Source organism: Anser brachyrhynchus, assembly GCF_964034855.1.
Source record: "Anser brachyrhynchus genome assembly, chromosome: 1".
Taxonomy (NCBI): Eukaryota; Metazoa; Chordata; class Aves; order Anseriformes; family Anatidae; genus Anser; species Anser brachyrhynchus.
This window is the reverse complement of record NC_137694.1, coordinates 135,010,691-135,037,119: the sequence shown is the minus strand read 5'-3', so window position 1 is coordinate 135,037,119 and position 26,429 is coordinate 135,010,691. Positions and strand designations below refer to the sequence as shown.

The following is a 26,429-nucleotide window of genomic DNA, read 5'->3' as shown; positions in this document are numbered from 1 at the left end:
TGTTGTGCCTGGAATAGAAGAGACTTGGGGTGGTCTCATCAATGTTTATAAATATCTGATGGGAGGGAGTAAAGAGGACAGAGCCAAACTCTTCTCAGCAGCAGCACAACCCAAAACACAGGAGGTTACATTTGAACATACGGAAACACTTTTTAAATTTTATTTTGCTGTGAAGGTGACTGATCACAAGAAGCGACTGCCCAGAGAGGTTGTGGAGTCTCCATCCTTTTAGGTACTCAAAATCTGACTGGAGACAGTCCTGACCAACCTGTTCTAGCTGACCCTGCTCAAGGGGATTGAGCAAACCATCCCAGAGGGATCCCCAGTGGGATCACCACTCTCCAGTTCAATGAGCATGTGGCTGTTGGCCACTCTCCGTTCCTGTGACTCCTCACAGCAAACAGGGGTGGTCTGACAGGTACCCACAACCTCTTGCTGCTGCCATTCTTCCCTTCTCTGCTATGTTCTCCTACCCTCACAGCTTCTGACCCAGCACATGAGATGTACACCTCCCCTACCTGAGCCAACTTGTTGAGTTTCACGTATTAAGGAGGAAGACACTTGAGAGGCCTGTAACACGTGGCAACTAAGAGCAAAGATCCATGAGTTCACAGGTCCAAGTAAACAATGTTTGTTCTTCATACTTTTTTTATGCTGTACTTTTAGCCTATGAACTTAGTCTGACATTTGCCCCAAGCTGTTATTCACAAACAAAACTTTCAGTCATGCTGTTTTCTGAACCTGGCTCAGACGACTGGCGGTAGAGGTTAAAATCCAAACCGTGCTTTCGCTCAACTTGAAAACAGAATGCTAAAGGCCATTGCCATGCCTGCTCCCCCAAAATGAGATGAGTTCATCTACAATTAATATCACAGACGAGAAAAGCTACATCCATAGACAGCAGTGCAAGGAGTCTTTAGTCTTACACCACTAAAACAGATAGGTTACACAGAAAACCTCTAGCTAAACTAATCTGAATACTCAAGCCTCTATCCCAGCTAGCTATACAGGGTCCTTTATTTATACCCACATCCTTTTTGAGAAATAGAAAAAAACATGCAATAACTGTGACCTGGTCTTCATGAGGCTTTTACCTAGTGTGAGTCACTATAAAGCTGGATTCACAAAGAAACTTTGGATACCTGAAATTAGAATCCCAGACGTTTCTGGTCCATCAGCCGAAACACAGGGAAAGGAACTGTCTTCTTAACTGCTAGTCTGAAACTGCTGAGGGAAACAATGTATCACCTGTCTTGCAACCTCAGTCCCAAAAAAAAGCATGCCTTCTACAGAGGATTCATAGTCTTGATGCTTCTCATGGAGCCAGGCACCTTAGCCCTTCCTCTCTTTCCAAAGCAGAGGAGGAACTTCTCTTCCTTTCTTGTTAAGGGCAGCTTTTGGGTTCCTCACTAAGATACAGACATGCTCTTTTAGACAACAGCCTCACAGGTATAGAGTGGAACTATCAAGTTCGAAACTATGTCTTCTCTGCTGTAGGCAGGCCACTTGGCTGTCATGCTTTTAGTTGCTGGAAGAACACTCTCTAGTCACCCTCTCCTGTTCAGGTGATTTGCAGAGAATAACGAGACAAATGCTGCCGGAAGCAAAGCACAGAGGTAGGAACTCTGCTCTTCGATGCAGTCACCCAGGAGCATGGATGGGTGCCAGTGACCCCTCCAGATACTGTCTCATGCAAGTCATTAGTCGTTATACTGCCGATTAAAACCCCAGTCTCAATATCCAAAATAGCTAAAAGTGAGTGCCCTAAACATTAGGCTAGAGAGACATGTTCTCTTTTCCCTATTTTTTTTCTGGTCACAGGTAAATCAATGTCTCATTCTGTGCTGCACAGTGGCCCAAGTTCCACAGTTGGGATACAAAATGCTTTCTCATCTGCAACAGCCCAAAACAAGCTGAAGCACATGCTCCAAGAAGCCAGAAGATATGTTGGAGCCCCTTCATTCAGAGACTGAGCATCACTCTCCACTGCTGATGAGTGCTGTAATTTACATGCTGCTATGTAAAAGAAGAAAGCACTATGAGCCATCTTGCCTGATTTTTTTTGTTTGCTTTTTTAAGAAAGGACTTTGTGCCTGCATACTTTGTGTGAAACTTCTTAGTCTGCAGAGAGATGTACCTACATATAAAACGTAGGTGTTTTATTGAGCTATAAGACCCACGTGGTGGGATATCTCCAATATCAACCACTAATGTTCTTTAGTGTGATCTCTACCTAGAATTCCCCAAACTTCCTAAAAAATTGGAAAACTCCTGGAAATTTTACAACAAAATGCAGGCATCTGAGCATGTTCATCAGGCATTCTAGAAATGACAGACTTTAAGGTGACCAATTCTTCTTCTAGCCTACATCAATAGCCTACATGGAAGAGGAAAAAAAAAAAAAGTAAATTATCTGAAATGTGCCTTAGTTAAAATAATCTCCTACTGGGAATGCAACTTTAAAACAAGCTTAGAACTAATTCCCAGATATAAAATAAATAGATTAATAAATAAATAACCCTCTCTTGACCCTTTCAGAAACAGAGATGGTAAAGAAAAATGGGTGAAAATTTCCAGAACTTCCAGAGGGCAGGAGGGAGGGGGTGGGAAATGAAGGAAAATCTCTTGTGAACATTTTGAAAATTTGAAAGAATATCAATTGGCATTCAAACAAGATAGCCAGAAGTTATAGAAATAATCATTATTTTTGTTTATACTACTTGACCTTCATTCCCTAGAAAAAAAAGTAGTGCTGTGGTTTTGGTACCCTGAACTGTGTGAACTGAACTCTCTGCAATGTGGTGGAGTACACCTGCCACCACACACCCAGCTGCTATCTCCCTGACCCCCACACTGAGGTGGTACCTAAAGCAGGGCTGGGAAATGAGTGGGTCACACTTCTTTCCAATCTTGTTCTACCTGGGAGACACTACAGTTGCTTCCTACTCCTGCTGGGTGTTTGGTTCACTTCAAAGGCTGAATCAGATTACAAGATAAGTGGGCATCTCTGCAATGAAAAGAACTCCAGAAACTGCTCCCAGACAAGATGAAAATGGGGGGCCGGGAGAGTGACTGCGTTAAAAGGAGGAAGAAGAGAGGGGATGAAAGGAACATCGTATCCTTTCGCACTGGTGGAACCATATGGCCCACTCCACTGTGCATTATCAGTCTGTGAGAACATCCAGTCCTCCCTATACTCCAAAACTCTCCTCCTCTCCTTCATTAAGAGACAATGGAAAGCTTAACTTCCATAAGCGAGAGCACTTTATCTCCCAACATTACAGTCGTTTCATATCCAGCAGGAGTTTAATCCCTGGTAATTTAGATAAATTACCGCGTGCTTTAGGAGGTTGGGGTTAAAACTGCAAGATTTTCAACTGATTACAAAAATAAACAGCCAGTTATTAAGTCCTAACTGAGTAATTTGCAGCTTATTTCACCCTAGCTAATTAAAATGTAATCACTATTGTTTGGCAATGTGCATTCTGTCAGCAGTTTTACGTCGGAAAAGAAATCATGCCAAGAAAACACAAAAAAAGCCTTTCACTCGGAATTGGCTTGATCTAAACTGCCTCTTTAGCCACCGAAACTGTAAAACAAATAAGTTACAACCTCCTGACAACGCCATAAAGAGAAAAAGAAAAAAAAAAAATCCCAAGCCCTCCCCAAGATAATGAACTGTTTTAACGAGTACCGTCCTTTCCAGACGCGCTGGGCAGCTGGCCACGTTGCCAGCAAGCGCCTCGCCACCCCTAGACCCGGCAAAGCCTGGCCCGGGGCAGCGCCCACTGCACCCTGCCCCGGTCTTAGCCCGGGTCCCGTCGGCCCAAACCCTGCTACAGGCAGCGAGCGACTCCCGCGGCCGGCGGGACGAGCGCGGCAGGCTTTCCTTTCGCTGTGACTTTTGTTTTTAAGAGGGTTATCCTCGAACCTCTCCCCGGCCGGGGTTTTGTGCCAACACCGTAGCCCTCGGAGCTGCCTTCCCCGAGCCGTCGGTGCGATCGGTCCCAGTTCGTAGCGCACGGGGAAGCCGAAGGGAAGCGAGAGGCGCTCCCCAGGCGCTGCGGGGCCGTGCTGTCCCGAGACGTGGAGGTGGCCGCGCTGCCCGCCAGGCTTGTTCTCAAAGGGACTTGGGGGCTACAGAGGGAGACGTGCTCCGGGGGGCCCTCATTTATTCGGCTCAATGCGTGCACAGTCGAGAACAGGTGGGGAAGGGAGAACGGAAAACCTCTGCCCAGAGAGGTTACGGATGCCCCATCCCTGGAGGTGTCCAAGACAAGGTTAGATAAAAGGAGTGCGTGTAGCTGGAAGGTGGGGACGGGCGGGCAGACACCCGCTGCCCTTACACCACCTCCCGCATCGCTTCCAGGGCAGCCGCTTTAGGAGCTTCAGGGGCTCGCCCTCCCTCCGCACAGCTCACTGCATTTCATACCACGCAGCTCTCCCCACGCCTCGTCCCCGCTTCCCCCCACGTCATCCCCGTTTCGCCACCACCGTTATCCCGAAGGAGAGGCAAAAATAAGAGAAGCCTTACCCGCACCCTCACCGGGCCGGCACCCACTGTCCCCCCTCACCCCTCGTTAAAAGCAAAGCCCAAAGCGCACCCCTCGGGGCCGCCCCGTCCCGGCCACCACCTGTGAGGAGCCCTCGCCCCCTGCCCGCCGCCTCCAGGTGCCGGCGGGGCTGGAGCCGCCGCGAAGTTTGCCGGGGGTGCGCCCGGGCACCCGGCCACCCCCCGGGCGGGCAGCGGGATCACCCCGCCCGGCGCCGTGCCCCTACCTGGAAGTGCTTGAAGAAGGCGGAGATGCGGGTGATCTGGAGGCTCAGGCACCTGGAGGTGCATCTGGCCGTGGAGAAAGCCTCGTCCTCCTTGCGGGCGGCGGCGCCGGCCCCCGGCCCGGCGGGGCTGCCGCAGGCGGCCGCTGCCCAGAGGAGCAGGGCGAGGGACGCGCCGGGCACCATGGCTGGGCGGGCGGGCGGGCAGGAGGAGGGCAGGGGGCTGCGGGGGGCGGCAGGCGCCGGGGTGCGCTCCCGCTCGCCGGGCGGGTGCCGGGCTGCAGTGGGGGCAGAAGGCTCCGCGGCGCAGAAACTAAACAAGAAAGTTCAATCATCCAACTCCCCTCGCCCCTTCCCTCCCTCCCCGCGGCCCTCAGCCCTCCCCCGCGCCGGCAGCGGGCGGGCCGAGCCTGACAGAGGCGGCGCCATTGGCTGCGGCGAGCGCCAGCACCGGGGCGGGCGGTGCGGCCGCGGGCAGGTCGGAACGGCACGGCACGGCTCGGATCGGCACGGCTCGGCCCGGCCCGGCTCGGCCGGCTGCTCGCCGCCACCTGTGTGGCGCCCGGCCGTTAGCGGCGGGGCTGGCACCGCCCTCCCGGCCCGCGGTGGGGTCCAGCGGCCTGTGAAGGGTCGGTCAGTAATGCGGAGGTGCCGGCCACCGCTGCGGTGCCTCCGAGGGAGAGCTGCGAGAGCGGAGCTTTAAAATGGCTCCCGGGCGGTGCGCGGCAAGTTAGGAGGTCGTTTCGCTCCGCTCCGGCAGCTGCTGGCGGTGCGGGGTGTAGCACGGGTAGGTGCTGCATGCCTCCGCGTACCTGCGGCCTCTGCCTCCTCCCGCCGCGGGACAGGGCGAGAGAGGCTCCTCACGGGGATCTGAGGGCCGGGCCTCCCGAGCGGGAAAATCCCGAGGCCGCGCGAGCTGAAATAAGTTGTCTTCTGGCCGTTTCAGGAGATGGTAGCGTGAGAAGCTCGCTAGTAATAGTACCTGTTAATAGTACTAGTTACAGTTGCTGCTATAAATAGTCGTTTAACATGGTTATGGAACACTTACACAGCAGGAGTCTTCTTTACCGAAACAAGTGTTAGGGTAAGCTAAGTACGTTTTAGGAAACTCACCTAAAATCTAATCAAAATGCAGCAAGGTCTTTGACCAGTCTTGCTTGTACAAATTTTACACGGCTATAATTATTTTCCTAATGGATACTCCATTGTACACAAATGTGAAATAAAGCATATACCTCAATGCAGTTTTTCTTCCCAGAATCCATATATACATTTTCCACAAACCTATACATATACATCTGTAAAACAGAAAATCAAACTATAAAAAGCTTTGTTAAATCCAGACTAAATCCATACTTAAACCGTATGAGTAACATACAGATTGTACGGGTAACTTACCAATGTAACAGGAAGCGAAACAAATTCTAGGTTAGATGTTACTTTGCAGCTCACAGTGCCTGAGCTAAATCCTCCTGTCAGTTGACTAGAAATCTTCACTCGAGAGAAGCCAGTAGGCCACGTTCACTCCGGCAAGTGTTAACAAACTGAAATGACAGTCCGTGTCCTTCAATGCCTGAGGGAGCACAGTAACCAGAAGAGGTCACCTGCCACTTCCTGGCATAGAAGTTGCCCCGCTGCTTGCACTGTGTAAGCGTTCTGAGCAGGCTGTTTTGGAAATGTACCAAGGGAGACCATCTCAGCTACACCTCCAGAAGTATTCCTCATCTTGGGAGCTGGACTGATTACCCATGGCTTTCAATGAACAGGAGTAGTAGGTGGCCCGGAAATACCGATCCCAATCCAGGCAGATTTCTTGCTGCTAGAGAACTGGTGAGGGTTCTGCTGACAGCAGTTGATGAACTTAGCCTACTTTGGCATCTCTGTGTTGAAAAAGAATAAGGAACCACATTATAGACCAGCACAGAAGTAAAAGCACAATCCCAGCAATACTGTGACAAACAGTTATGGGACCATTCAGGCTTTGATATTAAGTTCAGAAAATCACAGTCTCTAACTGACTAATTTTCAGATAGGTTTTATTAAACCTTAGCTGAATCTTTTGCAACCTTTTGCCTTGAGTCAGGAAAAGAAAATTGCTTCACTGATTCATAGTGTTTACAGATACACCAAATGCTTTCAAGTTTTGCCATATTTTAGCAGATAATAAGAACTGCCTAAAAAAAAAAAATATGTTACCATCTATAAATCAGACTACAGATCTAGAGAGGGCAGATGGTTCTATAGATATAACCCCAGTGTTAGTGCTAATGCAATTTATGTTGTATATTATAATCCCCAGCTCTGAGTAAAAGGGTATGAATCCTGTTTCCTTTGTTTTATAAAGTCTGGTAGCAAAGGGCATAGAGCCCTTAAAAATTAAAAAGTTCATGAATACACAGTTTACTCAGTTGCTTGTGTTTGAAAGGTCACGGTTACAGAGATCATCAGTGTAGTCTGTGAATTCCTTTTAAGCAAGGGCCAACTCGGTTAGCACACAAAAGACCGGCTGTTCAGTTCCAGTAAAACAGAATTCACACAGGTCCTGTTCCCTTACATGGAGATTAAGAAACAGGCTCCCCAGCTCAAGAATTTTGTGGGTAATCAAAACCCACTACAGGCTAAATATCCAACAGATTGAAAGGTAAGATACATACCTTTGTGAATACAGTCATATTAGAGAGCTTAGTAAATTGGTTCTAGAATACATTCATTTGGAAATAAATGAGATGCAAAAAAACAGCAATCTTTAGGCATAATCGTGGAATCATTTAATTGGTCAGACATCTTTGGATCTTTCAGAAGTCCCAGATAATACAGTGGTAATCTTTCAAAACAGACAAGATTCTTTTTTTAGTGAACTTTTCAGAACAATTCTTGCAACTATTCTTGGATTTATTTTTGTTTTCTGAATCACAAGTTATTTTTCAGACATCAGTTGTTATTTACTTGTATGTAAGCATACCTACCTTTTTTCCTTATTAAAATAGTAGCCAAAACCACAAAAATATATGTAATAGATACATTCTTACATTTTGGCTGTTTGGTTTTTGTTTGTTTCCTTGCTTGTTTACTTGCTTGCTTGTTTTTTGATAAATGAAAATAAATAATATTTTAGTATTAGAATCTTTTAGTATTTTGATTCAGTACCGATATATTATTGCAAATACAGAGCATTAATCTTATTTTTAAAAATACAGGTTTTGTTATCCTATCTGTTCTTCAAACCAGTGTGACATACCTGACAATGTACACACAAGCGTTTTTGGAGACCAGCTTTGAGAAACTCGGGGCTGTTTTTTCACAGGAGACAGCGCCACATACTGGTTTTGCGAAGTGAGAGCTACTGGGCGTTGTACTGATTTATTTCTGTTTAATGAGTTGGTTTTAATCGATTTTAAATTAAACTTAAGTAATCTTAAGTAATTATTTCTTACCATAAAGTAGTTAACAACACTATTCTATAATTGCACATAAACAAAGAAAGGAAATAGTGTTAATATTAAAAAATATATTTTTTTAATAAACTACTCTATTTTAACACAATGATTTAGTTTATTCTACTAAATGGCCCTAAAGTGCCATTCTTTACTCAATTCTCTTTGGCTTTAATTATGTTATATAAAAAGTGATTATAAGTTCAGGTACAACATTTGAACAATAATTTAAACAAACACATTTATTTTCAAGAGCATTTCCCAAATTAAAAAAAAAACCAAACTGAATAGAAAATCATTACCTTAAATGTTTACCTTTAAAACAAATTGCTTGCCATAATCTCCACTGAATTCCACGGGGACTTTCTCCAAAGCACTTCTTTAATTCAGCACTATGACTTATATTTGAACTATATTGGCTTTTTAAAGAGCAGTAGTCTGTGTTTTTTTAGTGAATTTAGTGAATTCGTGGGCAGAGATTAAAGAGACTATTATGTGTCCCACCTATGCTGCATATTCAGTTCACCAGTATTCAGGACATACATAAGGAAGGTAATATATGTGAGATATACAGTAATTTAGATGTAATATTAGATGTAGTTTTTAATCTATATTAACGTTACTTATAGATTTGTAAAGCTGTGGGAGATGGCTGACCCACTTGTGATTTCTTGATCATGATTTCCTGCTAGCAGCAGTTCACCAAAGAAATTGCAGTAGCGAGAGCTCTGCTAGGTAGTGGTCTTTTATTTGCTGTCTGAGGTTTGAATACAGACTGTGTCTGCTGCAGTTTACTGATGCTCAAGGGAAGCTGAAAGCATTTACCATGGAGAATGAAGTCATTTTGAAAGATGCTTCCACAAAATTGTTTCTTTCTGCAAGTGAAACGATGGAAGCCAGAAGTGATATTAAAAGCAGGATGAATTTGTGCCAGAAGTTGTGTCTTCTGTGAACAAATCTTGATGCCTGTGACTGAGAGGATGAAACAGATTTTCATATGAATTTCCACATTCCTTCGAGGACCAAATGCATCTTGGTTCCTGTGCTAAGGGCAGCATAGTAACTCTTGAGAGTAACCATGCCCAACTCTGGGTTCTCAAAGGCACATTTCTTGCCTGTGGAAGTCACACATGGGATCCCTGAAGTTAAGACTTTCTGAAACTTCTTTTGAGGAACATGATTTTGTATAGTCCTAACTCAGGCCCTGAAAGCAAATTCCAGAAATCTCTATCTTATATAGCTGATACTCTTCATTCATAGGTGAAGAACTGTAGTCCTTATAATAATACTTTCTGACAGGAACAAATCATTTTTCTTTGTTGCTGTTTTCTCTTGTACGAGCGAAATCCATGGTAGGTAGTTGGAATATTAGCAGTGGAGTTAATGGTCACAGTGGAAGGCAGGACAAAATAACGTTTCACTGTTCAAAAATCTCACCATCTGTGTCTAAAGCACAAGTCAACAGATGCTTGTCCAAAGATTGCTGTCAAAATGCAGGAAAAAAGTTAGGTGATTTTGAATGATGTGGTAGGCCTTGTCACATGGGCGCAGGAAACACAGGCACAATGAGTTCTGAGGAAACATCTGGAGGAAAGTGGTGAGATAGCTTGAGAGATATTCACTGGGCACTCTTCTCAAACACGAGAAGAAATGTAACAGAAAGCATGAAAGTCCTTATTTAAAAATGTAAGAATTAGATGAAAAATAAATGCTGATGTCAACTGAAAAGAAAAAAGAAAAAAGAAAAAAGAAAAAAGAAAAAAGAAAAAGAAAAGAAAAGAAAAGAAAAGAAAAGAAAAGAAAAGAAAAGAAAAGAAAAGAAAAGAAAAGAAAAGAAAAGAAAAGAAAAGAAAAGAAAAGAAAAGAAAAGAAAAGAAAAGAAAAGAAAAGAAAAGAAAAGAAAAGAAAAGAAAAGAAAAGAAAAGAAAAGAAAAGAAAAGAAAAGAAAAGAAAAGAAAAGAAAAGAAAAGAGAAAAGAAAAGAAAAGAAAAGAAAAGAAAAGAAAAGAAAAGAAAAGAAAAGAAAAGAAAAGAAAAGAAAAGAAAAGAAAAGAAAAGAAAAGAAAAGAAAAGAAAAGAAAAGAAAAGAAAAGAAAAGAAAAGAAAAGAAAAGAAAAGAAAAGAAAAGAAAAGAGAAGAGAAGAGAAGAGAAGAGAAGAGAAGAGAAGAGAAGAGAAGAGAAGAGAAAAGAAAAGAAAAGAAAAGAAAAGAAAAGAAAAGAAAAGAAAAGAAAAGAAAAGAAAAGAAAAGAAAAGAAAAGAAAAGAAAAGAAAAGAAAAGAAAAGAAAAGAAAAGAAAAGAAAAGAAAAGAAAAGAAAAGAAAAGAAAAGAAAAGAAAAGAAAAGAAAAGAGAGAAAAGAAAAGAGAGAAAGAAAGATAAGAAAAGAAGTCACGGTATTTAGAATGGAAAATGGTGGTTGATAAGAGTTTAGCTGTATGAATGAATAAGAAGGACTGAGCAGGAGAGACATTGTACCAAAGAATGCAGATTTAAACAAGCTTTGATTTTCAAGATATGGAGATCAAAGCCTTAGAATCAAAGATGGTACCTGAATGATGCTCCTGAATGAGATTTGGTCCACAGTGCTAAAGAAAGGAGACAAAACAAGAGACAAATTGTGAACACATTGAACTTGAGACCCCCAGAGAGAAAGGTCAGAGTCAAACAATGCTGTTAGCTCAATGAACATACTTATTTCCTCCCAGGGACTCTCATCTTTTTCAGGGTCATATAGAATAGAGCAAAGCCAAGGCCTCACTCCAAATCTGTGTCTTCAACTAGTTTGCAAAAATAAGTTCTCCAATGAAAGTATATCTTACTGACACATTCCCAGCTACCTCTTGTCACTCAGGTCATTTGGTCTGAGTTCTTATTACAAATAGACCATAAGTCTTTGTCTTGTGTTTTGTACATCCTGTACTTATCTACTGTTTGAAATAGAGTATGTTTATAAAAAGGTATCCACTCTTTATATCAGGACAGAAACTAATGTAGAAATCAAAACATCTTTGGTGAAGGTTTTTTTGTTCATTTGTTTTGGTTTTGGTTTGTTTTTTGTGGTTGTCCTACTTTTAAAAAGTACACCTTACTTCTAGTCTGACTGCAGTTTTTATTAATGTTTAGACATTGAACTTTTTACCACCTTTTGGATAAATGAAGACTGCCTTTCATGTTGAAATCCACCTGAAGATAGATTGAGATCCATCTGAAGATATATCTGGGATGCAAGGGGAGGTTACTTTGCAGACCACAATTAACTTCTTTTATAAATTAGCCAGACCGAGCTTTCTTTGTCACGTTTTGCCGTATTGCAGGTTTTGCAAATCCAAGGCAATTTCTGCAGTTGTTTCTCGTTTTTATTTTTTGTTTGTTTGTTTTTCCAAAACCTTTCCAACCTTGAGGTGTGGACATGATATTCTAGTAAAGGTGTCAATAATAACATACAGATACAATATTAGTCTGTCTTATTAGTCTTCACCTTACATTGTTAAGAGCTACATTAGTCTCAGTCACTGTATTACAATGTGAGCTCATGTTCAGTTGGTTACTCACCAAACCCCAAAGGCTTTCATAGATACAAGCTTTCCAAGAAACATTATTTGTGTCTTGTGTGACCTACTTTCTATGTTCCTGGATGTACAACCTTGCATATGGCAGCATTAAAATGTATGATGTTTAAAAATGAATTCACATTACTGAGTGACTTGGAATTTTCTATATATTATTTACCACTTGAGTCAATAATCATGTCATATGCATAATTCCTCAGAAGCAATTTTATTTTTCATTTCTAGGTTACCAATACACAAAATGAACAATACGGAGTCAAGGACAGCACTAATCCCATGAATTTCTGTGACGTTTTCCCATTTACAATTAGTGTTGGAGATTTGTTATCAAAACCTTTTTTTTTTTCCCAGTCTGATTAATACAAATATGTTTTACATTGATTATTGCTAATGTCAAATTTTAGTTAGAAAGTCACATAAAAATAAGCCAAATGCTAGTTTTTCAACATGGTCTTTGCCAGTCAGATTTGTAATCTCCTAAAAAGACAATGTCAGATTTCTTTGTGTATGTGTATGAAAAGTATTTTCATGCTTTTATTCATTTATTCATTAACTTAATCTGCTGCCATACTTGCCATTGTTGCTTTTGCCAAGGAGAGACAGACCAATCAAGGTGAAGGTCCTGTTGAACTAGGCTGTACAAGGAGCCAACCAATGAATGTGTGCAGAGTCTGAAAGCAATGTGTGACACAATTGTCATTTTCTTTAATTAGCCTCAATCTTAAACAACTGTCCAGCCTGTTACATAGCACACATAATTTCTTCTCAACTCACAACTGCATATTTTCAACAGTATATGTCCTTTAAGATTAATTTGCAACATATTTCAGAAAACAGGACATTCAGGATGACAGAACTACAACATAGTAAAATGATCCTTTATAAACATGTCTGGCTGACAACCATGTAGTCTTAATATTCCTATCCGATGTCTACAGATACTTTTTTTTTTTTTACCAAAAAAGTAGCTAAAGGTAAGGCATGGTGTATTCTGTTTTAAACATTCTTTTTTTCCTTGAATTGATCTGAAACCTTTTGATGTACTCAAGAGTTTGTTGTTTCTGCATTGTGTCCTTCAACCTAAAATAATACCAAAAGTGATAGAATGAAAAATGACAACAATTAAGAAGAAGCTGAACCTGCAAATTTGTTTTTATGGATTTTCCTGCTCTGTGTTGCAAATGTTGGGATCTAAAATACAAAATAATTCAGTCTTCTATTTTTCACAGTTCTCTTTTCAAGGTTAATTAATTTTGAAATGAATAGAATGAAAATCCATAGCAATATGTTTGCTTTTATCCCCTATCTTTCATTAAGTCTACTAAAAAATGGGTAAGTATGTACCTGTACCTTTGTATGTGCAGACAGGCACATGTGGAAACTCATAAGAGTAATGAATGACCCCAGGTAAGTGGCTTTGTTTGCCTCTGTTTACTTGGCAACATATTGCAGAATGGGGCTGTTCCTTGTACCACTCAGAAGAGCAGAGGCTGGTGACAGTTATATCACTCTCTACAATATTAAAGCTTAAGAGGATATGACTAGCCTGACAAGACAGCTTTGGATGTCAGTACTGTCTTCCCATATCTGCAAATAAAAATAAATAAATAAATAAATAAATAAATAAATAAATAAATACTGAAGCGAGCTGTGGCAGTCCAGCAGTCTTCCATGTGTATTGGTGTCTGAGGTTCCTCCTTTTCAGGTGCAGGTTTTGGCATTTGTTCTTGTTGTAGTTCATGAGGTTCCTGTTGGTCCATTCCTCCTGCCTGTCTGTCTCCCTTGGTTGGCAGCCCTGCCCTCCAACCTATTAACTGTTCTCTCCAGTTTGGTGTCATTACCAAACACCTCAACAGTACACTCGATTATGTCCTCCAGGTCACTGATGAAGATGTCAAGCTTGGGATCCCATTGCAGGCCCCTGTAAGATCCACTTGACACTGGCATCCAAGTAGAGTACTAACCACTAGCCACCACTGTTTGACCCTCTCCATCCAGCTAGCTTTTTGCCATCGAATTGTCCAGCCATCCCGACCATAATGGCCTTACATGGGTAAAAGATTAATTAATCATGAATTAGCTAGGCAAGAGAAATGAGACTTTGGAAATGTGGACTTATTCATACCCAGTATTAGTAAGCAGAATTCATTCTCTTTACCTCCAAAGCTAATGATGAACTGTGTGTGTTAAGCAACACAGTTATTTGTTTGATTTGTCTTCACAAATGTCACTGTGAAGATGAGGTTGGAGAACTTGCCCAATATGAGGTCATGTAGTTATGATATTGGTTTTCCCACATAAGAGAAAAAATGTGGGTTTGGTTGTTTTTGTTTGTTTGCTTGTTTTCACAAAAACTGGCATTATTTTGGAGCTTGAAGAAGTCAGAGTTTAGCAGCTGAGTGAAATAGCGGTACAGTGTAGTGGCTTTCCCATAATATGCTTAACTTTTTTGTGCACACCTCTTAGATAGGGGACCTAAATAATTATTTACAGTCCACACTAGAAGAAACTAATCTGATCAGAATTCTTTCATCTAAATGTTGATCATTGCAAAACATGTTTTTAATGTAGAATGGAAGTGTTTTTAAAATATATTTTTAAAAATTATCTCAGGTAAAGAATGCTTTGAAAAAAAAGTGACAAAAGTTTTATACTTATGTCAAAGCATCTCCTGTTTTTGTTTCTAAGGAAGCCTTTCAATACAGGAGAAAAGCAATGTTCCAAATGTGCCGAAGTCAGCTCTTGGTATTGATTTTAAGAATATTGAAATATTTCAGTATTTTTTCATACTGTCACATGCCAGTAGTAGTGCGATATGTGAATATGTTGCTGCTGATATGCCATGAACTAGCTAATAATTATAAGAATAAAACATACAATAAATTCCACCAGATTAGGAAAAAGAAAATAGATTCTTACAGTTTGTGTTTATTTTAGCTAAGCAGAAATCACTTCAAAGTGATATGTCTTCAACATTTTGCAGGAGGCTGTTTAAAAGTGTAGTTTAGGTTCCAAAGCAGAATGAAATCTTTTTTTTGAAATGTTGCATTTTCAATTTTAATTAGAGTGCCAAGAATTTAAAAATTCTGTCCTCAGTCTTATTAAAAGTTGTTTAATATCTTACATAACTAGGAAAAAAAAAAAAGGGTAAAAAAGGGTGCATGTCTCTGACATCTTGGTGATCTAAGGCAAGATGCAGATCCTCACACAATGCTTGCTTTTTGTACTACTCCTTAAAATTCACTCATTTAGTTGAGAAGCTAAACTGATATTAAACTGGTCTTAATGTTGAGCTGTTGTTTGTTCACTTTTTCTCATTTGTATCAAATCTGTTCAATCCGTCCCAAAATACTTCTCCCCTCTCCCTTCTGCCCTCTGCCTTAACACCCTCCCCCATCCCCCACCTCCCAAAATAATCAGAGTTTTAATGTTTTTTAATGCCATGGCAAATTCCTGTGTTGTCATGCTCTCGACCAGAGGTACAATTTTTCTTGACCTCACGTCATTTTTGTAGCTTTCATGATTGTATAATGCTCAGCCATGTTTAATAATACTTGTCTGGTATTGCTATGATGACTTTAAAAAAAAAAAAATAAAGATATGTACTTGTAAAATCTTTTAACCCTATCAAAATTATGTGGCTGTCATGGCAACTATGAAAAAAAATGCAGATTGTGGCTTTCTTAGAGGACAGTATTTTATGATCATTGCAAATAAAATAATGAGAAAATACTGCAAAATACTCTGTTGCTCTGCAAGGTAGGATAAAAACAGCAACAACAAAAAAAGGTACATAATTCTTACAGCTAGAGAAAGTTAACATTTTCTATTTATTAGAAATGACACCAAGTCTTCTTTTTCACTTCAGTACTCCTAGCCTGGGGCATTCCTGACAAAATAACAAAACTGAATTAAATCTATGTGTTTTAACAGCAGCAAACTCCTTGAACTCCATGAACATTACATTTTTTGAGAGCTCTTTAATTCATTGCTAAATTATGGATTTTGTCTTCTTTCCTTATCTTCTTGTCATCACCAGGGTGAGATTGTTCACCCTCTTAAAATAAAATTTCACGACTTTGAAGACACAAGGTCATTTCCTAGTTGCAAATGACATTGTGATAAAGTGCCATATAACAGTTTAGAAGACTTCACCTCTCTGTTTCCTTTGAAAAGGAAGAAAAGATTCTTTTTGCAGAATTGAGCAAATTACCACAACCTTATTCACCTAGTTATTTCAAAATAAACCTACTAAATATGAAACTGAATGGTAGTACCAGATTACAAAAGAAAGAGAGTGCTTCTCTTCTTCATTCTGAGGAAAGAATTTTGTTTTAAAGAAATTAAATTAGAGTGGTATAATCATTACATGTACACCCACAACATTTTATTCTATATTGTCTAAGTCTTTCCATCTCCAAAATCTTCTTGGCAATGAACAGATGAAAAAGCTATGCAATTGCTGAAAGATCTTGCCGTTTTGTCACTATTGAATATAAGTCGTCAAGAGTCACATTCAGAGTGCTTGGAATATACTTTAATTTTGAGATAAAAGAAACTGTATGGATAATGTCCTAAATACAACCTGAGTTGTATGATATCCCAAGACTGTCTGTCAAGTTAGAATTTTGACTGAGACACTTACAGGTCTTCTTTGTCAAATATTGGAATGATGTTTTCATGCTAATTTGCTGCATCAGACTGGAGGTATTTAATTAGTTGCAGTTTACATGTTGCTTGCTGTTGAAACCATGATGATTCAGTCCTGATGTGACAAAGATATATACTGCTATGACTGAATCTGGGAAGTAAAACCCAAATGTCTTGGAACACAGTGTTTCTGACACTCTTGTGACACTTTTGTGTAAAGATTCAGGAGGAGAATTCAGCTCTTTCAAAACTGGGGTAAATATGTTTCCAAAAGAAGACAGCTTCATCTTCATGCTTTTTGTGCACTGCCTGAGGGAGGAGTCCAACTGAAAAATTAAGCAAAATTTGATCACGTAAATAAATACCTTAACATGATGCACATGTAAAATAGGCATAATTAATTTCCAGGGTAATTTAGGTGTTGCATTATAATTTTATATTTGAACGCTTGAAATTGTGATTTTCATACCATTCCTTGCAGGCAGGGATTTACGTCACGTAATATATTAATATCTCAAATTCCTGTGCTCAGTAGTTGTCCTGTACCTTCAATAACTATTTTTTGATGGCAATGTAATCTAAGACGTAGATGTAATATGAAATATGTGACAATATAAAAGTACCATTATAAAAGAGCCTTCTTCAGAAAACAACCTTGAATCTAATGATCCTTAGCTGATCCTGTTTAAATGAAACAGCAGGATAAACAAAAGCATGTCTGTAAGAAAAGATTTAGATTTTGAAAGGAAAAACTTCGACAAATTATGAGAACCAATCAGAGACAATGACTAGATTGAGAGTTTAAGGTCTTTAATATAGAAGAACCATGAACATTAATCCAAAAGAGAAAACTGTATCTGGAATTTGCAGACAAAGCAAGGAAAAAGTTGAAAGTAACAACCCAGGACTTTCAGAATAAAACCACCTTGAAAATTGTGGTGGTTTTAAAAAGAGAAAATAGTAAAAAGAAAAAAAAAAAAAGTTTGAATTTACTTGGTGATGGAAGAGAAGAATAATAATGTAAAGCCTTGCAAAAGATATTTAAATACATAAACAAATAGTATCTTTAACCAGAACTACGTATTAAAAAAAAAAAAAAAAAGAATGACTAGGTGAATCTCATGATAGGAAGGTTGAGGTGATGATGATATGCAAGATATTGTTACTGTAGCTCTAAAAACCATGCGTGTTATGTTTCAATTTTCAATACAGCTGATGATGCAGAACACCAACCACTGGGTTTCGGTCTTCCTGTGGACCAGACATGTGGCCTGTGTAGAGTTACATGCTGCAGGGCCTCCACTTGCCACCTAATCTGACATCTATACAATATCATAGAGGTAAGAATTCCTGTGCAGAAAATTTACACTGAAAATGAAATAATGTTGCTATCTGCAAATCTGTTTAAAAGTTCTCTATTATAGGAAGACTCTGCAAAAAAATAAAAAAAAAAATCATCTGTCTTGTTTGTTGCAATCCTCATATTTACTGATATATTTTTCTGAAACAGTATTGATTCTGCCATTTTACACTTAACATAGTATTTATCAACAAGAAGTGGATATTAAGCATAGTACTGACATTTTGAAATTCCATTTTATCTTCAGGAAAAAAAAAAAAAAAAACCTTACAAATTTAATTAGTTGGATTTTGGCCCAGATAAGCAAAAGAAGGTCTGCTCAAGAAAAGACAGCTATATTCTGTATATTCAGTCTTAAATGATTACTTTTATGAAGAACAATATTCTTCTGTAAGCTTCTTATTTCCATACAGAAGAGAACAAGTTTCTTCCTCTGTGAATCCTTCTTCACCAATTTTATCTGGAGAATATAGTTTTCCTTAGACAGCCCACTGAGAATGCACAAAATGTTCATATATGTTGTATCCAAAGAAAAATTTGGGGCTGTAATGCATTTAAATACCACATCAAAGAAACACCATCTGCCCCTTGCTAAGGACCTGTTCCAGCCTGTGCTACAGCTTAGATTTGTCCCCAGCACTATCACCATGAGGAAGCTAAATTCAGTTTTCCTTGGTGCTCTGTCTTTATTTTTGCTGGAAAGATGAATTGGTATTTGCATAAAGCCACTTTTCCCACTGTAATTACTGGGTAAGTTTTTATAGTGTGAACCAAATATTACTGCTAACGGATGTATTGCCTCACACATATCATTATGAAAAACTGTGCATTGTAGCCACTTCTTGTCATTAGCATTGTCAGCATTGTCCCTGATCTGCTTGTTCCTCTGCTGTGTAGTTTAAAACCAGCTTTGTCAACTGTAAGTAGAATTTCTGAGAACCTTCTTAGAGTCATAGAATCACAGACCGGTTTGTGTTGGAAGGGACCTTAAAGACCATCCAGTTCCATGTCCCCTGCCCTAGGCAGGGACACCTCTCAGTACATCAGGCTGCTCAAAATTCCATCCAGCCTGGCCTTGAACACCTCCAGGGATGCAGCATCCACAGCTTCTCTGGGCAACCTGTTCCAGTGCCTCACCACCCTGTGAGTGAAGAATTTCCTCCTAACATCTAATCTAAATCTCCCTACTTTTAGTTTTAAACACCCTTGTCCTATCATTATCTGCCCAAGTAACAAGTTGCTCTCCAAAACCTACCAGCAACATTTTCTAGATTACTGAAAACATTCAAGAATATTTCTGGTTTGTACTTCTTCACATCTTGCAAGATATTTTCACCTTGCTCAGAATGCATAATAAACATTAGACAATCAGAATTCCCAGGAGAATGTTACCTGATGTTCTTTGAACTCTTTGTGTATAGAGAAGCAGGACATATTAATCCATGTGAGATTTATTCCCAATATAAGGATAATGAATTTAATATAATAGCTGGCAGTATTCACACACATTTTTGGAGGTGATATTATGGGAGCTGGAAAAAAAGCTAGGGATTTACTATATTTCATAAGGCACTCCTTGTCTATTAGAGATTCTTCATTTCATGTTTTTTGTACACTGTGGAAAAGTTATTTTCTTTACTTTACCTTTCACCCATCTCTCCATTTCAAGGACTCATTTGAGGCATTAGTTTCTACAACTTCATTCTAGACCGACTAGATATGTACACCATGTAAGTATGAATACACACATATAAGTGTATATGTATTTTAGTCTTGGAAGATAATTTATTCCTTTCCAAATCAGAAACAATTATTTTACCATACGGATACTTGCAAGATTGTGCTCATTCTGAAGATCTGTATTATTGCAGATTTGCCATCCGTGTTTCACCAGACCATTTATGTAATTATTGAATGCTTAACAGCATCATAATTAGAAGTACTGCTCTTCCTATTCCAACTACTCTTCCTATTCCACAGAAGCTGTGAGAGGAAGAAGTATGTGACTATGAAGTGGTTAGATACAATGTGAAAATTTGTCTTAGAACAAAAGATATTCATTTACTTAACTGTTTAATATAAATGTCCACTTTTCAGTCTTCATTTTGTGTTCTCTTCATAGACACAGGAAATAAATAAGTACTTTCAGAGCACAAAGAATCTCATGCTGAAGGAGCTGATCAAAAATCAGTCACCCGAATGACATGCTGACTGCTTGTTTCTCTCCACTGACTCCAAAGGAAGTCACAGGTGCGGATATGCAAATGTCTGTAACAGCAGATATTTGGGCAGATTATTCACACTTCGTTCCTCATTGTAACCATATAGATGAAGTGTGGGTAGATAAATAGTTAGGCAAAGATATGCCATCTCTGGAATGTCAATCAAGTGCCCAGCACTAAAGCAATCAGTTCTGTAAAAATCTCCTGAGTTCTGGAGGAGAGACACAGGGAAATGCCAAAGTGAAGAGTAAGTTTCTTAAATGGGTTAGATTTACAGTGCTTTATTTGTTTGTTATTTTAAAATGATAATTAAAACCTGGTAGTAAAATCTCACAATAGCAATTTTGCCTGGTAAATGCTCTAGATGTCACTCCCTGACAAATGAGCTCAGGGTATCTCTTTTACAAATAATAAATTTTTGAGGTAACTCCAGCCAACACTGGTGATGGAATTCCATATATATTTTGAGACTGTATGCAGCCCCAAATATAATGGTGCCTATATTTTATTGCCTGATGTTTGAGATGATCCAAGAATTATTTTATTCTTACAGGCCCACCAATTGCATATATTACAGAAATCATATCCTTTAAGAGTATTTGGAAGGTAGACATTTAAATGTGTTTCAGTATCTTACTTATAATGCTGAGGGAGGCAATGTGGCTTCCCATGGAAACCTTAAAAATTCAAGTCCAACTGCTACCCACAGTCTTGACAGAATCCATTTACTATGTAGTTATTTCGATCAGAAAAAAAAAAAAAAAAAAAGTGGGTGCCATTTTCAGCCAGGAGCTCTACTCCTTTTATGTATTTACTTGCAGAAAAATGACATGTTTGCAAATGTCTTTTTGAAGAGTACTTTATTCTATAAATACCCCTATTGAAGTCATGAGTGTGCCTGTAGACTAGAACTGCTACCTATCACAGAATCAGAGACAAATAAGGCTGGAAGAGACCTCAGAAGGTCATCTACTTTATTCTTCCCCTGCAGGCAGAATCAACTGTACCTGTCAACTTTGATAGATGTTTATCTAACCTGTCCTTAGAGATTTCCAATGACCGAAACTCCAAAAGCTCTTCAGGCAATCTATTCCAGTGTGTCATGATCCATGTCGTTAGAAAATTTTACTTACTATCTATCTTAAATCTTCCTGGCTGTAACTTAAGCCTATTAATTCTTTTTCTGTCCTCTCTAGGCACAGAGAACTTATTATTTCTTTCTTCTTCATAGCAGCATTTTATGTGCTTGCAGTTCATAACAATGCCATGGTCTTTTTCTTTTTTTCTTGAAACATTCTCACTAGTACTCTTTTTCAGTTCCTTCTTCCTGTTATTTTCACTGTTCTTTTCAGTTAGCCCACATGATAATTGTATGTGGAAAAATAGAAATTTTTGAATTTCTTTAAGCTTAAGAGATGGCCTTTTCTTACATAAACCTGATTTATATAGGGCATACAAGAGAAAAAATATATATATATATATATTTAACAAGTATTAAACACTGTTTAAGAGAAAGGAGTGTGTGATCACAACATTGGAAGTGATGTCCATTACCTGGTATGGAAACTAGATGACAAACATAGAAAAGTCCAATAACTTTCTTTTTTCCTAGCATCTGAATGATACAAGTATTCATGGGGGGAATAGTTAGGCAGAATGTACAGGAAAAAGTTTTGATGTAGACATTTATTTAGAAAGTTCTACAATGTCCAAAAAATATTAATTTCTTGTGGTAGCAGTAGATATATGTTACACACTTTAGGGAAGTTTTTTACCAGTCTGCATATGCTTTAACAAAGACTAGAGTTACAAAAGATCATAGTTACTCAGCTTCCAACTTTGACAACTAGATCATTTTGATATCTTGAGGCACATTAATTATCATTTGATATCAACAATTCTATACAGACCTACCTTCCTGACAACAGGATTGCACAAATTTTCCTTTATAATGCTTCCAAAGTTTGGGTACCTTAATTCTAGGAAGTTTCTAAAAGCAATAATTCATTAACTTATCCTGTCTGAGAGCTGCTTAGGATAGCATATCTGTATCTCAAGTGTCTGTTGGATATTCAGGACTCCCTTAATATCTTCTGTTGAATTTTCTCTATAAAATAATTAAGTTTTCCTGTGGCCAGAGAAGAAATTGCAAGTTTTAAATACCATAGTTCAATGATGAGGATATTTCTTTAGGGCTAGGAGAGAGATGGAAATTTCTGCTATAATTAATATACAATTAATAGTTCATTGTTTATACAGTATCCAGGAAAACAACAATAACAACAACCAAAACAAACAAAAAAAAACAACAGAAACAAATAGAACATCCAGTAGATTATTAACTGAAGTAGTCTTTGAGGATCTAAACAATTTGGATTCAAGTCCTTGCTTCAAATGTGACAGAAGAGTAAGTTTTCAAATAGGTTTATTGACTCCAAGCACTACTGTGAGGTTGTGTTGCAACAACTGAATTTTAGGCAGCTCATACAACCACAGTTGAGTTAGCAACCACAATAGGAAATTCAGAGCAGCCAGCATACTGTAAGTGGATACCCAAGCTCACCAGTAAGCAACGCTGAGCAGAGTTTTATGCTTCTGTCAGGAATTTCAACGTCTATTATCAAAACCCTCTTTCTTCCTTCCCCCTCAAAAAGCTTGTGTCACATAGTTTAGGATGGCCCCAAAACAACTCTACTATTGAAAACAGGTTCTTCTGCACAAAAGAATCTATGATTTTGAGGCTGAACAAATAAGGGCATCACCAAGCCTCTGAGTTGGGCAATCAAGAGGAAAGAAACTCTGATTCAAGAAGAGCAGGTGAGAATGCAAGAGTGCAGGTGTCCATAAGGAATGCCCTAATCCCACGCTAAGTGGAAAACTTAAGTCTTCTTTGAGAGTGGTGCATATGATTGCATAGGAGACAATAGGATACACAGAGGGCCCCTATCCCAGAACAGTTCAGACCAGTTTATGCTCCATATCTGCCCTCCCCACCAAGAGGGGTGGAAACGTGTTTCAAAGTTCTTCATCTGAGCTGGTGCTTGTACTGGAACTGATGCTGTACTGGAACAAAAAATGCACTACTTGTTCCTCTACAGAAACATATATTCCACCTGCTCCCACAGTAGTATAACAAATATTTTTCTGAGACAGCACTTTATTCTCAAAAATCTGTCATATCATAGGAGACATACTAGGAATCTCACTTTCGTACATGTTTCAAACAAGAGATGTAAGGGTATCCTTTCAGTTTTAGTGTGTTTTGGGTATAGGTGGCAAGGTTTGGTAGTGGGGGGTGGCCTGTGTGAAAAGAGACCAGCAGCTTTCTGACTTTCTTATTCAGAACACAAAAAAGTGAAACAACTACCTAAAACTCAAAAACAGATCTTCACTTATTTCACCTGTGAGAAGCTAAACAATAACGCTAGAGAGTTTTACTTGAGAAAAATCAATTGTGACTAAAAACTATATCAAAAATCCAGCCCACGCTCCTTATGGTTCAGTTTCTTATGAATTATGTTAATTCAAAAGTGTCAATTAACCAAGATGTCATTCCATCCTAGTAAGAAGATGAAACTGTTCAAACAGCAGGAGTTTTTTATTTTTAGTTTATTGCTTTAATTATTTTAGCAAGAACTTACACAATTTTAAAGGCAGAAAGAAATTTACTTATAATGATACCAGTAACGTAATTTCAACAAAAGCAGTGAGCCTTCAATGTGACTTCAGGGTCTAAAATGATGCTTTAAGTATGAAGTTCATTTTAAGTATTTTATCTTAGAGGTATACTGAATTGCATATAACAAACAGCCAATCAGGTCACACCAGTTGCCGAATAATTCATACTTCATAATTAGTGTGGTTGGGTTTTATGAATTAATATGTTCATTCAAGGGTTCATGCCTCTGCTTATTTCAATGTGATATTATTCAGAAAGGCTTTACAGTCAAACATAACAACAAAACAACAAAGATTCTTTCTTGTAAGCTACTTATGGCGAACCAATTAATATGGAGAGCTAGGAAATGGCCCGACTGAAGTGCATCTACACTAATGCACGCAGCATGGGTAACAAACAAGAGGAACTGGAAGCCATCGTGCACCAGGCCGGCTACGACTTGGTTGCCATCACAGAAACGTGGTGGGACCACTCTCATGACTGGAGTGCTGCAATGCCTGGCTATAGGCTCTTCAGAAGGGACAGGCAGCACAGAAGGGGTGGTGGTGTGGCTCTCTATATTAGAGAGTGTTTTTATGTTGAGGAACTTGAGGCGGGGACTGATAAGGTTGAGTCTCTGTGGGTTAGGATCAGCAGGAAGGCCAACAAGGCAAGCATCCTGGTGGGGGTCTGTTATAGACCACCGAACCAGGATGAGGAGACTGATGAGGAGTTCTACAGGCAGCTGGCAGAAGTTGCAAAATCGTCAGCGCTTGTTCTTGCGGGGGACTTGAACTTCCCAGACATATCCTGGAAGCACAACACAGCCCAGAGAAAGCAGTCTAGGAGGTTTCTGGAGAGCGTGGAAGATAACTTCCTGACGCAGCTGGTTAGAGAGCCTACCAGGGGAGGTGCCCCGCTAGACCTTCTGTTCACAAACAGTGACGGACTGGTGGGAGATGTGGTGGTCGAGAGCTGTCTTGGGCAGAGTGACCACGAAATGGTTCAGTTCTCTATTCTTGGCGAAGTCAGGAAGGGGACCAGTAAAACCGCTGTCTTGGACTTCCAGAGGGCTGACTTTGAGATGTTCAGGACACTGGTTGGCAGAGTCCCTTGGGAGGTGATTCTGAAGGGCAGAGGAGTCCAGGAAGGCTGGACACTCTTCAAGAAGGAAATCTTAATGGCTCAGGAGCAGTCTGTCCCCACGTGCCCAAAGACGAGCCAGCACGGAAGAAGACTGGCCTGGCTGAACAGAGAGTTGTGGTTCGAGCTTAGGAGAAAAAAGAGGGTTTACAATCTTTAGAAAAGAGGGTGGGCCACTCACGAGGACTATAAGGCTGTTGCGAGGCTGTGCAGGGACAAAATTAGAAGGGCCAAAGCTCATCTGGAGCTAAATCTGGCTACTGCCGTTAAAGATAACAAAAAATGTTTTTACAAATACATCAACACCAAAAGGAGGACTAAGGAGAATCTCCATCCTTTACTGGATGTGGGGGGAAACTTAGTCACAAGGGATGAGGAAAAAGCTGAGTTCCTTAATGCCTTCTTTGCCTCAGTCTTTAGCGGCAAAACCAGTTGTTCTCTGGATACCCAGTACCCTGAGCTGGTGGAAGGGGATGGGGAGCAGAATGTGGCCCTCACTATCCACGAGGAAATGGTTGGCGACCTGCTATAGCACTTGGATGTACACAAGTCGATGGGGCCGGATGGGATCCACCAGACAGTACTGAGAGAACTGGCGGAGGAGCTGGCCAAGCCGCTTTCCATTATTTATCGGCAGTCCTGGCTATCAGGGGAGGTCCCAGTTGACTGGCGGCTAGCAAATGTGACGCCCATCTACAAGAAGGGTCAGAGGGTAGACCCGGGGAACTATAGGCCTGTTAGTTTGACATCACCACCAGGGAAACTCAAGGAGCAGATTATCTTGAGTGTCATCACGTGGCACTTACAGGGCAACCAGGCGATCAGGCCCAGTCAGCATGGGTTTATGAAGGGCAGGTCCTGCTTGACGAACCTGATCTCCTTCTATGACCAAGTGACGCGCTTGGTGGATGAGGGAAAGGCTGTGGATGTGGTCTACCTTGACTTCAGTAAGGCTTTTGACACCGTTTCCCACAACATTCTCCTCAAGAAACTGGCTGCTCGGGGCTTGGACTGGCGTACGCTTCGTTGGGTTAAAAACTGGCTGGATGGCCGGGCCCAAAGAGTTGTGGTGAATGGAGTCAAATCCAGTTGGAGGCCGGTCACTGGTGGAGTCCCCCAGGGCTCAGTACTGGGGCCGGTCCTCTTCAATATCTTTATCGATGATCTGGATGAGGGGATCAAGTGCACCCTCACTAAGTTTGCAGATGACACCAAGTTAGGTGCATGTGTCGATCTGCTCGAGGGAAGGAAGGCTCTGCAGGAGGATCTGGATAGGCTGGACCGATGGGCTGAGGTCAACTGTATGAAGTTCAACAAGGCCAAGTGCCGGGTCCTGCACCTGGGGCGTAACAACCCCAAGCAGCGCTACAGGCTGGGAGATGAGTGGTTGGAAAGCTGCCTGGCAGAGAAGGACCTGGGAGTATTGGTTGATGGTCGGCTGAATATGAGCCAGCAGTGTGCTCAGGTGGCCAAGAAGGCCAACAACATCCTGGCTTGTATAAGAAACAGCGTGACCAGCAGGGCTAGGGAAGTGATTGTCCCCCTGTACTCGGCTCTGGTGAGGCCGCACCTCGAGTACTGTGTTCAGTTTTGGGCCCCTTGCTACAAGAAGGACAT

At 40.3% G+C, this 26,429-nt stretch overlaps 2 protein-coding genes across 19 annotated transcripts in view; one reads left to right on the top strand and one right to left on the bottom strand.

Moving 5' to 3' along the window:
- Positions 1-5,113, bottom strand: part of ANOS1 (anosmin 1) — a 144,375-nt gene extending 139,262 nt beyond the window's left edge. For all 5 annotated transcript variants that reach the window (XM_080577130.1, XM_080577132.1, XM_080577131.1 and 2 more), the window contains exon 1: positions 4,780-5,113. In XM_080577130.1, the coding sequence (XP_080433256.1) occupies positions 4,780-4,962 (183 nt within the window). In that variant the 5' untranslated portion in view covers positions 4,963-5,113. The remainder of the gene's footprint in view (positions 1-4,779) is intronic.
- Positions 5,114-5,298: 185 nt separating this feature from the next.
- The window catches only part of LOC308188280 (uncharacterized protein), a 38,211-nt gene continuing 17,080 nt past the window's right edge, over positions 5,299-26,429 (top strand). For 9 of the 14 annotated variants that reach the window (XR_013945312.1, XR_013945313.1, XR_013945316.1 and 6 more), the window contains exons 1-4: positions 5,299-5,563; positions 17,642-17,769; positions 19,459-19,519; positions 19,912-20,039. Coding sequence is in view for 3 of the 14 variants with exons in the window: in XM_080577158.1 (XP_080433284.1) it covers positions 24,037-24,972 (936 nt within the window). In the remaining 11 variants the exon portion in view is untranslated. Of the gene's footprint in view, positions 5,564-6,177; positions 7,418-17,641; positions 17,770-19,458; positions 19,520-19,911; positions 20,040-20,564; positions 26,113-26,429 lie in introns of those variants that run through there. The other 5 variants (XR_013945314.1, XR_013945315.1, XM_080577158.1 and 2 more) reach the window with 4 other exon arrangements.